Source organism: Microtus oregoni, unplaced genomic scaffold, assembly GCF_018167655.1.
Source record: "Microtus oregoni isolate MIOR12 unplaced genomic scaffold, Mior012 000042F_ref0000377, whole genome shotgun sequence".
Lineage (NCBI taxonomy): Eukaryota > Metazoa > Chordata > Mammalia > Rodentia > Cricetidae > Microtus > Microtus oregoni.
The window spans coordinates 14436519-14450495 of NW_024543209.1; the positions used below are offsets into that span (position 1 = coordinate 14436519).

Consider the following 13977-nt stretch of genomic DNA (forward strand, 5'->3'; position numbering starts at 1 on the left):
GAAATGCTTACCTGTTCTTCCATCTGAGTCAAGTGTTCATTCAAACTGCTTAGAATGATATCTGCCCAACACTGTGGACTTAAATAACACTGTTATTGTTTCAATAAAGCTGTTGACACTCCTGTCCTGAGGCCTTTTCAGTATGTGTTCCAATCAACATAGGACCATGATTTTTCCTGAGAACAAAACACTCTGTGTCCAGACCGTTCAACAGAAATATAATAACCTTTTCAAAAATATGGTGTTGGGACAATTAGATTTCCATCTGCAAATAATGAAGTTGGACCCCTAATTAAACACAAAATTAATTCAAAATAATCATAAAAATAAATGTAAGGGACTAATTTATAAACATAGAATATAATATGTGAGTATATATTAATTTTACCTTATTCAAAATATAACACGAAAAGCATACATAACAAAGGAAAACGAATAAATTGAACATTTTTTTTCATAAGCTGCTGTTTAAAATGATGAGAAGGAAACCCTCAGGATGTGAAGAGTTTTCAGGTTAAGTATCTGGCAGGGGACTTGTGCACAGTCCAGTGAGGAGCGCATCTTTAAAAAAAAAAAACAAAACACGGGCAAAGGATTTAAGCTTTACTGATGCTCATTAAGTATATGAGACTCTAGTGTCTGTAGTCTGAGAAAAATGTTTGTCAAGAGCACAATGAGAAAAGACTTTAGACCACAAGTATAACTATAAACTAAGACCACAAAAATTGCTGGTTAGGATGTGAAGAGATCAGAACCCTTATCTGTATTAGTGAGTGAGGAGACTGAAATGGAGTGGCAACTTTGAAATCATTAAACGTGGTATTAACACATGTTCCAGCACCTGTACACCTACTGTATCTAAGAGAGATGGAAACATTAAGAGAAGGAAACTAGTTTCAGAAGCCCACGTATTATGTAGTCTCATTCTTAGGAAATGTTTATAGTAGGTAAATGGATAAAGGAAAAGAAGAGTGATCAGTGATTGTCCAGGTCTGAGTGGGAGCTGGGAGCTTGGAAATGACTACTGATAGCTGCAGAGTGTTTTGGGAGTGATAAGAATGTTCTGAAGTGAAATGGTAATGATGATTGCACAATGCTGTGAATTATGAAAACCAGTAAATTGTAAACTTTAAAATGGAATGTTTTATAGTAACTCTGTAAACCATTTTATAGTACATTTTATGTATCTCTATAAAGTGTTATTTAAAAAGAATAAAATGGGCTAGGAATGGTGGCGCATACTTTTAATCTCAGCACTTGGAGACAGGGTCAGGTGGATTTCTGTTAATTTAGAGCTAGCCTGGTAAACAAGTCAATCAGGTGTATATAGTGAGACCCTGTCAAAATACAATAAAATACTGGAGTGATATCTCAGTTTGTAAGAGGATGTGCTTTGCAAGCAAGAGGACCTAAGTTCAAATCTCATGCATCTTTATAAAATCTAGGTATGGTCATGTCTACCTGTAAGGCTAGCGTTGGGGAATTAGGATCAACAGATCCTTATTTTGGGAACTTGCTGCCCAGTAGGGACAGTTCAAAACATGAGTTTCCATTGTACCTTACCTCAGAGAATAAGGTGTGTAGCCATAAACAAAGACATAACATCTCCTTATGACTCTGCCTGATGTCTACATTCATAAAATTTTTATCCATCACACACATGCGTGTACACACATACACACACGATGGGCTGGGGTCTAAAATGGTCTTATTTTTCCTTTTGTGGCTTTTTAAACATTGTGAATGAAATACACAGTTTTTCTTTTTAAATTTCTGGCTACCTGCTAACTTTACATATAGCCACAGATGATTTGGATGTAGAAGGTAGAATTCTTATTGAGCAAGTGATTAGTTTTTGACAGTGCCGTATACCCATGTACAAACCATGACTTCTGTTCAGGGGATATTCAGTGGCCAGGAAATAATTAATGGTCTTACCCTTTTGAGAGGTTTTTCACATGAAGACTAAGGTGATTCATACTACAATGATATGGCAGTGATAAGGTTTACAACCTCATCATTCTAAAAGGTTTAAAATAAGGTTCATCTACTTATCATTTATAGAAGTTATTTAAGAAATAAGCCTAGAAATTACATGGTTATGGGTAGTTCTTTTGTCAGCTTGATGCAAACTAAAGTTCTCTTAGAAAGGAAACCAAATTGAGAAAATGCCTCCATTGGATTGGTTATAGGCAGATCAATAGTGTTATTTACTTGATTAATGATTGATGTAGGTGAGCCTAGCCCACCGTGGGCAGTGCCAACCCTCAGCTTTTGGTCCTGGGTTCTATAAGAAAGTTGGGTGAGTAAGACATAGACATCAAGCCAGTAAACAGTGTTACTTTGTGGCTTCTGCTTCAGTTCCCAATTCCAGGTTCCAGCCTTGAATTCCTTACCTGTCTTTCCTCTGTGATGGTCTGTGATTGGGATGTATAAACCAAATAAATTCTTTCCTTCCCAGGTTGTTTTTACTTATGTTCTTTTATAGACAGACTGTACTTTTCTTTCCTACTGTCCAGACCCAAATAACCACATAGAACTATATTAATTACAACACTGTTTGACCAATGACTCAAGCATATTCCTAACTAGCTCTTACATCTTAAATGAACCCATTTATATTAATCTATGTTTCACCACGAAGCTGTGGCTTACCAGTAATACTTTAGCAACTTTCTCCTTTGGCAGCTTAATGGCATCTCTTTGACTCCGTCTACTCTATATATCTCTGTTCAGATTTCTCACCTGGCTTTACTCTGCTAAGCCAGTAGCCAAAACAGTTTTATTCATCAACCAATAAAAGCAACACATATACAAAATGACATTCCACATCATTCTTTATCACAAAAATACCAACCTAACTAAGAACAAAACTCTTTCCTTTTAAAAACCATTTTGAAAAGCTGGAATATGTTGAATTATATCTCAGTACCCTCCTTGAAACTAGTTTGTATAAACATTAGCATTTGTTACATCCACTGTTACTGTACAGTTAAATAAATAAAATCATATACTTTATAGATACCACCATTATTCTTGTGCCCTTATTTTTTAAAACAAAAAGCAAAAGAGTTCTTTTAAAGGTAAGCTATGGCCAGGTGGTGGTGGCACACACCTTTAATCCCAACACAGGGGAGGCAGAGGCAGGAGGATCTCTGTGAGTTCGAGGCCAGCCTGGTCTACAAGAGCTAGTTCCAGGACAGGCTCCAAAGCGATAGAGAAACCCTGTCTCGAACCACCCCCCCAAAAAAAGGAAGCTATGGTTTAAAGTACATGTTCTCAGCCTTTGGTGCACAAACATCCACTGGGGCTCATTCAAACCATGACTTTTGGACTCCTCCCCACAAGAATTTGGTTTAAGCTGAATTTTTAATGAATACCTTTTGAAGGATAGTGCATTATTCCATCATGCAAAAATTCCCAGGGATCCAGCTAATGCTGAGGAAAACAAGGGTGTTAGAATGTTTATCACAACTGCTGAATAGATATTGATGTAGTCTTCAGCTTTTTGATACTGGAAGTAGATGATATCCACATTGGAAATTCTGTTACAAAATAACACTTACTTTCTTCCTACCAGCATAAAATCCCAGGTTGTAAAACTGTTGTGCTTGTCACCTTGCCGGCATCCCTCACTGATGGCCTTCAGTGCACTCATCTCCACCTTCTCTTTGCAGATTTCCTTTGACTTAGCAGAGTACACTGCAGATGTTGATGGAATTGGCACCTTGCGGCTTCTGGATGCAATTAAGACTTGTGGCCTTATAAATTCTGTGAAGTTCTACCAGGCCTCAACAAGTGAACTATATGGAAAAGTGCAGGAAATACCCCAGAAAGAGACCACACCTTTCTATCCGAGGTCACCATATGGTAAGGACACTTGTGCCCAGCCATATATATAGTTCTCTGTGGCTGTGGGGATGTTTCTGCTTTCATTCTGTATATGTGTCATACCCGGTCATTTGGATGTGAGAATGCCATTTATAGACTAAAGTGGCTGGACTTGTTGGGAAGCACACTCTATGCATTATTGCCATTGCCTCCAGGTGCATTAGCACCTCATTCACCAATCTCTGTTCATCCAACCTTTCTACACAGATCACTTCAAATGAAAATTAGACCCAATATGACTCATTTTCTAAGCTGTTTAGAGACTGTGCTGGAGCAATGAGCTTTTGTGTTGTTTGTTTTTATTTTTCCCCATGACAATTTCTCTGAGTACAAACCTAGGAGGAAAAAACAGACTTATATGTACCACATTAGTAAAGAAATTCATGAAAGATATATACGATAACATTTTAAAAACAATATTAAGATCCCAAATATCTTCTTTCTAATTTTCTAAAAGTTTGTGTGTGTGCGCGCGTGCGCACACGCATATACTCACATGTGTACGTGAGGGAGTCGGGGAGACAGAGACAGACACAGTGAAAGACACGGTGAAGGGAGCTAAGATGAACTTGTTATATTCTATAGTATAATTGAATAAATAGATGGTAAAAGAATTAATGTTATGAAGGAGTTTTATTTCTAATGCACATGATTAATTGGCACACAATGTTTTGGATTGTGGTTCATATTAGCCATTTTGATGCATTATAAGTAATACTCAGTCAGTTATTACTTGTCTAAGGTAAATGAAAAGCACAGTCCTTTAGAGTAAACTTTGTCTTTAACAAATTATTCCAACAGGTGCAGCCAAACTGTATGCCTACTGGATTGTTGTGAACTTCCGCGAGGCTTATAATCTCTTTGCAGTGAATGGCATTCTCTTCAATCACGAGAGTCCTAGAAGAGGTGAGTGAATACATTATCAGAGGAGGGCTTTAGACTTTGGCAACAGAGAATGGTGTATGTATAGTTTGTTGATGCTCTATAGATTGAAAAGTTTATGTCTGCTCCGCTTATAAATATGGTAAATAAAGAAATATAAATCAGGCTTTAATTTATAAGAACTTTTTAAATTCTTTGTGAAAGGCTGGACTGTGTGAAAATTTACTGTCTTCGTTAGTAGTTTTCAACCCAAGTATGGGAAATTACTGTGTGAACACAAGCAATGAGAGATAAACTGCTGGTGGTTTCTGTCATTCATTACTGTTTACGTAGACTCAACCAGTTGAAAAGTAAGTATCTTCCCTTTATATTAGAGAGACACCAGAAATGATTGTTTCTCGAATGTTTTCGAAAATCAATTTGAAATAAGTCCGTAAACATTATTTGTTTTGCTTGTTTGTTTTCCTGAAAGTTGTATTTGCTTGCGTCAGTTTAGTTATCTTCGAGACTATTGGCATATCATTTCTCTGCCAACAGCATTAGGTTTTCAGAGAGAAGACATGTACTCCCACCCTTCTGACCAAGTGAAACACTAGAAATATTAACACGCCAGGGTGTTCGGAGAGGAATAGAACCCACAACATCAGTCTTTACAAAGAACAACTTATTTGTGTCATCTAAATTAGAAACATTTTATTAAATTTAATGGTCACTTAGTCTTAGAGTGTGAGAATAAATAAGAAGCCCAATATTAAGAGTTGGTTCTTGCCCAACAACTAGTAATACTTATAAGTATTTCAGTGAAATTTTATATGACTACATACTCACCTAATTAAACCAACAAGTCAGAGAGAAAGATTAAAGTGACAGGCTTATAAAGGTGTCTTTAGCATCACATATTTTTATTTTATAATTGCTTAAGTTAGCAGTTCCCATGATGGATTGTTAAGGCATGATTACCAGCCTGTCATCTCTGAATACACATGTACTCATCATTTCTTTAATTAATTTTGTGTTCTGGATATTCCTGGCAAGTGTAATCCTGTCTCTTTTCGCACAAACATGCTTGTATATTTTGTTGTATTTCTGTATTTTTTTTTCCTTTTCAATCTGACCCATTTCTTCTACACCACACAGAACAAGTAAATGTTAATTGCTCTAAGTCAGGTTAAGAGAGGAAAAAGCATTCTTAGGTTATACAATAAAAAGACAATTTAAAAATTATGCTTCTGCCGGTCCTCTATTTGTACCCTAAAAATGAAGGCTTTTCTTCTATTTTGATTATTTTCTGAATTTTAAGAGATAATATTTATGAATTTCAAAGAAAAATTTTAAATGTTATAAGAGGTAAAGAAAGAGTTCCTTTCCTCATTTATACTAAGCTTCCTACAACTGGAGCCACTATTATCATGCCCAGAAATTCCCTTTATGTTTTTAGACCTGCAAAGATAGTTACCCATATGTCTTGGGTCTCTGTTAAATATTTGTTAGATTTGATCTTGGGCATCTTAATAGCAGGGGAAGGCTCTTGTTTTAGAAACTTTTAGACCTGAGTTTGATCCACCAGAGCCCACAGTGGAAAGGGAGAACTGGCCTTCAGAAATTGTCCTCTAGCCTCCACACATGTGCTATGACATACTCATGTCTACACAGACACGATAGCCAGACAGACATATACAGAGACTAATATAAAAATTATCAAAAGGTTATCCACATTAAGATTATTAAGGAAGCTGGACAATGGTGAGAGCTCCTTTAATCCCAGTAATCGGGAGACAGAGACAGGTGGATCTCTGTGAGTTTGAGGCCAGTCTAGTTTACAGAATGCATTCCAGGAGAGGCGCCAAAGCTACTAAGAAACCCTGTCTTGAAAAATGAAAATGAAAAAGATTATTAAATAAAACTTGAACTTGTAATATAAATCAGCTTATTGTTTTATTACATATACAGAAATCAGTATTCCATTTTAAACCCCATTTCTATATTCAAATAATAAAAACATAATTTATATTAATACTACCTTTGATAAAACTTCTGAAATCTAATATGCATAACATTTTAAAACTTAAAATTAAAATAAATTTACTATGAAAGTAATTTTTTTAAAGATTAAGCATTGTTTTTTTTTATTGAGAAAAGGAAAAAAAAAGTTTCCCCCTCCTCCCAGCCTCCCATTGCCCTCCCCCTCCTCCCACCCTTCTCCCCCTCCACCCACTCCTCTCCCCCTCCCTCTCCAGTCCAAAGAGCAGTCAGGGTTCCCTGCCCTGTGGAAAGTCCAAGGTCCTCCCCCCTCCGTCCATGTCTAGGAAGGTGAACATCCAAACTGGCTAGGCTCCCACAAAGCCAGAACATGAAGTAGGATTAAAACTCCTTGCCATTGTCCTTGGCTTCTCATCAGCCCTCATTGTTCGCCATGTTCAGAGAGTCTGGTTTTATCCCATGCTTTTTCAGTCATAGTCCAGCTGGCCTTGGTGAGCTCCCAGTAGATCAGCCCCATTGTCTCAATAGGTGGGTGCACCCCTCGTGGTCCTGACTTCCTTGCTCCTGTTCTCCCTCCTTCCGCTCCTCATTGGGACCTTGGGAGCTCAGTCCAGTGCTCGATGTGGGTCTCTGTCTCTATCTCCATCCATCACCAGATGAAGGTTCTATGGTGATATGCAAGATATTCGTTTGTATTGCTATAGGATAGGGTCGTTTCAGGTTCCCTATCCTCATCTGCCCAAGGAACTAACTGGGGGCATCGCCTTGGGCTCCTGGGAGCCCCTCTAGGTTCAAGTCTCTTGCCAGCCCTAAGGTGGCTCCCTTAACTAAGAATTGTGCTTCCCTACTCCCCTATCCAGCCTTCCTTTATCCCAATCATCCTGTTTCCCCAAGTTCCCCCCATCCTCCCCTTCTCACTTTTCTCTCCCCATCTCCCCTTACTCCCAACCCACCCCACCCCCAAGATCCCACTTTCCTCCCCGGCAATTTTGTCTACTTCCCATAGGCAATGGGAAACTATATGTTTTTCCTTGGGTTCACCTTCTTATTTAGCTTCTTTAGGTTCACCAATTGTAGACTCCGTGACCCTTATTTATGGCTAGAAACCAATTATGAGTGACTACATCCCATGTTCATCTTTTTGGGTCTGGGTTACCTCACTCAGGATAGTGTTTTCTATTTCCATCCATTTGCATGCAAAATTCGAGAAGTCATTGTTTTTTACCGCAGCATAGTACTCTACTGTGTATATATTCCACACTTTCTTCATCCATTCTTCCATTGAAGGGCATCTAGGTTGTTTCCAGGATCTGGCTATTACAAATAATATTGCTATGAACATAGTTGAACAAATGCTTTTGTCATATGATCGGGCATCTCTTGGGTATATTCCCAAGAGTGGTATGGCTGGGTCCAGGGGTAGGTTGATCTCGAATTTCCTGAGAAACCGAAACACTGATTTCCAAAGTGGTTGCACAAGATTGCATTCCCACCAGGAATGGATGAGGGTACCCCTTCCTCCACAGCCTCTCCAGCAAAGGCTATCATTGGTGTTTTTGATTTAAGCCATTCTGACAGGTGTAAGATGATATCTCAAAGTTGTTTTGATTTGCATTTCCCTGATTGCTAAGGAGGTTGAGCATGACCTTAAGTGTCTTTTAGCCATTGGAACTTCTTCTGTTGAGAATTCTCTGTTCTGTTCAGTGCCCCATTTTTTAATTGGGTTAATTATCATTTTAAAGTCTAGTTTCTTGAGTTCTCTATATATTTTGGAGATCAGACCTGTGTCTGTTGCGGGGTTGGTAAAGATCTTCTCCCAGTCAGTAGGTTGCCTTTTTGTCTTAGTGACGGTGTCCGTTGCTTTACAGAAGCTTCTCAGTTTTAGTAGGTCCCATTTATTCAATGTTGCCCTTAATGTCTGTGCTGCTGGGGTTATACCTAGGAAGTGATCTCCTGTGCCCATCTGTTGTAGGGTACTTCCCACTTTCTCTTCTATCAGGTTCAGTGTGTTCGGACTGATACTGAGGTTTTTAATCCATTTGGAATTGAGTTTTGTGCATGGTGATAGATATGGGTCTATTTTCATTCTTCTACAGGTTGACATCCAGTTGTGCCAGCACCATTTGTTAAAGACGCTTTCTTTCTTCCATTGTATACTTTTAGCTCCTTTATCGAAAATGAGGTGTTTATAGGTTTGTGGATTAAAATCGAGGTCTTCTATACGATTCCATTGGTCGACTTCTCTGTTTTTATGCCAGTACCACACTGTTTTCATTACTGTAGCTCTGTAATAGAGTTTGAAGTCAGGGATGGTAATTCCTCCAGAAGATCTTTTATTGTATAGGATTGTTTTGGCTATCCTGGGTTTTTTGTTTTTCCATATAAAGTTGATTATTGTCCTCTCAAGATCTGTGAAGAATTTTGATGGGACCTTGATGGGGATTGCATTGAATCTATAAATTGCCTTTGGTAGAATTGCCATTTTTACTATGTTAATCCTTTCAATCCAAGAGCAGGGGAGGTCCTTCCTTTTTCTGGTATCCTCTTCAATTTCTTTCTTCAATGCCTTAAAGTTCTTGTCAAATAGATCTTTTACTTCCTTGGTTAGAGTAACCCCAAGATATTTTATGCTGTTTGAGGCTATTGTGAAAGGTCAAGCTTCTCTGATTTCCCTCTCTGCTTCCATATCCTTTGTGTATAAGAGGGCGACTGAGTTTTTGGAGTTGATCTTGTATCCTGCCACATTACTAAAGCTGTTTATCAGCTGTAAAAGTTCTTTGGTGGAGTTTTGGGGGTTGCTTATGTAGACTATCATATCATCTGCAAATAACAAAAGTTTCACTTCTTCCTTTCCAATTCGAATCCCCTTGATCCCATTATGTTGTTTTATTGCTGTAGTAATAAGAGCGGTGGCGGGGCTGCGTTCCCAGCACCCCGGCCGCCTGCTCAGCTAGCTTATGCCCCAAAATAATTACACAGACACTGTATTCTTTTAAGCACTGCTTGGCCCATTCTCTTCTAGGCTAATTCTCACATATTAATTTAGCCCACCTCTAATCATCTGTATGTAGCACCCCAAGGTGCGCTTACCGGGGAGATTCCAGCCTAGTCCATCCTGGGTCGGAGCTTCATCCCGGGAGCGGGGCATGGCGTCTCTCTCTGAGGCGTCTGCTCCCGAGAGAGCTGTGGAGTCTCTGAGCTCACTTCCTCTTCCTCCCAGCATTTTGTTCTGTTTACTCCTCCCACCTATCCTCTAACCAATAAAATGGGCCAAGGCAGTTCCTTTATTAGCCAATGACCTTCCTCCATCATATTGCTATTGCTAGAACTTCAAGCACTATATTGAAGAGATATGGCGAGAGTGGGCAGCCTTGTCGTGTTCCTGAGTTTAGTGGGATGGCTTTGAGTTTCTCTCCGTTTAATTTGATGTTAGCTGTCGGCTTGCTGTATATTGCTTTTATTATATTTAGGTATGACCTTGTATCCCTAATCTCTCTAATACTTTTATCATAAAGGGATGTTGGATTTTGTCAAATGCTTTTTCAGCATCTAATGAAATGACCATATGGTTTTTTTCTTTCAGTTTATTTATATGATGGATTACATTGATAGATTTTCGTATGTTGAACCTGCCCTGCATCTCTGGGATGAAGCCTACTTGATCATAATGGATAATTTTTCTAATGTGTTCTTGGATACGGTTTGCCAGTATTTTGTTGAGGATTTTTGCATCGATATTCATGAGTGAGATTGGCCTGTAATTTTCTCTCTTGTTTGAGTCTTTGTGCAGTTTTGGTAGCAGAGTGACTGTAGCTTCATAAAAGGAATTTGGCAATGACTCTTCTGTTTTTATATTGTGAAATACTTTAAGGAGTATAGGTATTAGGTCTTCTTGGAAGTTCTGGTAGAATTCCGCATTGAAACCATCTGGTCCTGAGCTTTTTTTGGTAGGGAGGTTTATGATAACAGCTTCTAATTCTTCGCGACTAACAGGTCTATTTAGGTCGTTCACCTGGTCCTGGTTTAACTTTGGTATATGGTATTTATCTAAAAAAGTGTCCATTTCTTTTACATTTTCCAGTTTTGTGGCATACAGGCTTTTGTAGTAAGAGCTAACGATTCTCTGAATTTCCTCTGTGTCTGTGGTTATGTCCCCCTTTTCATTTCTGATCCTATTAATTTGCATATTCTCTCTCTGCCTGCCGTTTGATTAGTTTGGATAGGGGTTTATCAATCTTGTTGATTTTCTCCAGGAACCCGCTTTTTGTTTCGTTGATTCTTTGGATTGTTTTCTGTGTTTCTATTTTGTTGATTTCAGCCCTCAGTTTGATTATTTCCAGTCTTCTACTCCTAGGTGAGTCTGCTTCTTTTTTTTCTAGAGCTTTCAGGTGGTCTGTTAAGTCTCTAATGTGTGCTTTTTCTGTTTTCTTTAAGAGGGCACTTAGTGCTATGAACTTTCCTCTCAGGACTGCTTTCATAGTGTCCCATCCATAAGTTTGAGTATGTTGTTTCTTTATTTTCATTGAATTCAAGGAAGACTTTAATTTCTTTCTTTATTTCTTCCTTGGTCCAGGTATGGTTCAGTAGTTGACTGTTCAGTTTCCATGAGTTTATAGGCTTTCTGGGGGTAGCATTGTAGTTGAATTCTAACTTTAATCCATGGTGATCTAATAAGACACAGGAGGTTACGAATATTTTTTTGTAACTGTGGCAGTTTGCTTTGTTACCCAGTATGTGGTCAATTTTCGAGAAGGTTCCATGAGCTGCAGAGAAGAATGTATATTCTTTCCTATTTGGGTGGAATGTTCTATAGATGTCTGTTAAGTCCATTTGATTCATTACCTCCATTAATTCTCTAATTTCTCTGTTAGGTTTCTGTCTGATTGATCTGTCCATTGGTGAGAGAGGAGTGTTGAAGTCTCTTAGTCTGCGCGGTTTGATGGCAGCCTTGAGTTTTAGTAATGTTTCTTTTATGTATGTGGGTGCTTTTATATTAGGGACATAGATATTCAGGGTTTTCTAAGGAGTCATTTGTGCCAGATTGAAACTATCTTATAGGAGGACTACATTGTGTTTTCACAGCTCTACCATCTGAAGACGTACCATCATGCTAATAGACATTAGATAAATATTTTTTAAAAAGAATGAGCATCTCCTATTTCAATAAAACTTTACTGACTTAAAATTAGGATAGCAGAATTAAAAAACAGTAAAAATTTATAGGAGACTTTTTAATTAATGTTGTTTTAATGGTTCCACACATGTAATAATTAAAACTAACATATACTATTTGTAGTAATGATTCAGTCTGATGTACCTTGAAGAGCATTATGTACTTTTAAAATTCTTAATATGTGCAGATACAGTTTAGGATGGCACTGAAGGTGACTTAATTTTAGCTTTGCACCCTACTAACACAGGAAACACACGTTTTGCTAGATGGAGCAGTGAAAAATGTCAACCTAACCTGAGATACAATCACAAATCTCCAATTACTAGAACTCAGGCTGATGTATTTTGGTCAGAAATAAGTTTTTCTTCTTCTGAAAACTGCTGGCAGTCTCTTTTGACTGTACCATAACATTTTATCGTGGCTTAGGATTGAAAAAGTTGTGGGAGAGCTATTTTTTAATGTAAAAGACCAGACTTTGACAAACTGCGCTTTATGAACCACATCCAGTTCTTTCACTTGTGTGTGTGCGCGCACGCACGCGTATAAGCAAAGTTTAGTTGGAATACAATCATTCTCATAACTTTGTATGTTGCTTATGGCTGTATTCATACCCTGTATCCTGAAAACCCTAAATATTTACTGTCTAGGCCTTTAAGGAACATTTAATGAACATCTAGAAAACTTGCAGTGGGTTTCTCTCTTATTTGTATTTTTCTAATTTTTATAACTAAAATTATTCAACAACTCTCTTAAAAAAATAGAAAATAGCCAACTCTCCCAAAATACTCATAGAATTTTTGAGAGAAAGACATTTACACAGATCATCATCCTAAGTCTAACAAATGTCAACTCACGCTGAAAAATGATCCTGGGAGAGGGAGGACATATGAATCTTGTTCAGACATAGAATCTGTATGTAAGAGTTTAAAAAATCTGTATGAATGTATATATGCATGCATAAAAATGTATTTATGTGAGAGAGGGTACATGTGTGCCTGGCACATGTGCGGAAGTCAGAGGATAACTGTGGTTGTTGGTTCTCAAGCACCTTCCGCTTTTTGTTTGAGGCAGTCTGTCATTGGCTTGCAGCTTTGCATTCCTGGTGCCCTCAGAGTTCAGATTCTCTGGAGCTGGAATGGAACTACAGACGCTTGTGAGCTACTATGTGGGTTCTGGAAATGAAACCTGGGTCCTGTGCAAGAGCAGCAACTGCTATTAACCACTGGACCATCTCTCTAGTCCATAAAGCATTGTTTTAATGAAATATAAATGTGATTGGAAACAAATGACTAGAGTATCATTAAGCTGTCAATAAAAGAAATAAAACTGATAAAATGCATTAAAAATCATGAGGCAATACCCAGTTTATAAAGTACTTAAGATAATTAGCAGTTTAGGACTACCCACAAATGGATGGTGTGCTGCCACTGTTTGGATTTTGAGCCATTTTTAGATGATATAGCACATTCCTCTAAATATGGGCTTCATAAGAAATCATCTATATCTGTCTAAACCCAGTATTCACCTCAGTGACATTTTAAGGTTCATGAACTTTTGGTTTTTAGTGGTAGTCCTGAGTACTTGTTGAGTTGCCAAGTGTCTCTTTTGTAAAATGTCTATTATCATAAGTCAATCTTCAGAATTTTTAAGCTGCCATTCCTGTACAAAATTAATTGCATAAGTTAGATTTTAAAATAATTTCCTCATTGTTTGGTTCTAAAGTATACTGGTGATATTTTGCTTTAAAATTAGTTTCATACTCTTGGTGACACTAGGGGAGTGAGAGGTTAGGAGAATGACTTTGTTCCCCAGGGGAACATGGCCAGTGTCTGAAGACATTTCTGACTGTCACAACTGCCTGATATGTGCTAAGTAGATAGATGCTGGGGCTCTGCTGGGTATCTTATAGTACATGAGAGTCCCTCATAACAAAAACACAGCAAAGTCAGCCCAAGAAAATAGCAGATGAGTTGAACGTAAGAAACCAGTGCCCTACAGCGTCACGTGAAAAATCTTCTTGGAGAAGCAATATGAATGCCATTTATAACAGT

At 38.0% G+C, this 13977-nt stretch overlaps 1 protein-coding gene across 1 annotated transcript in view; it reads left to right on the forward strand.

The window, feature by feature from the left end:
• Positions 1–13977, forward strand: part of Gmds (GDP-mannose 4,6-dehydratase) — a 542397-nt gene that overhangs the window by 232095 nt on the left and 296325 nt on the right. The window contains exons 5-6 of the mRNA XM_041632801.1: positions 3678–3870; positions 4693–4797. Coding sequence (XP_041488735.1) covers positions 3678–3870; positions 4693–4797 — 298 coding nt within the window. The remainder of the gene's footprint in view (positions 1–3677; positions 3871–4692; positions 4798–13977) is intronic.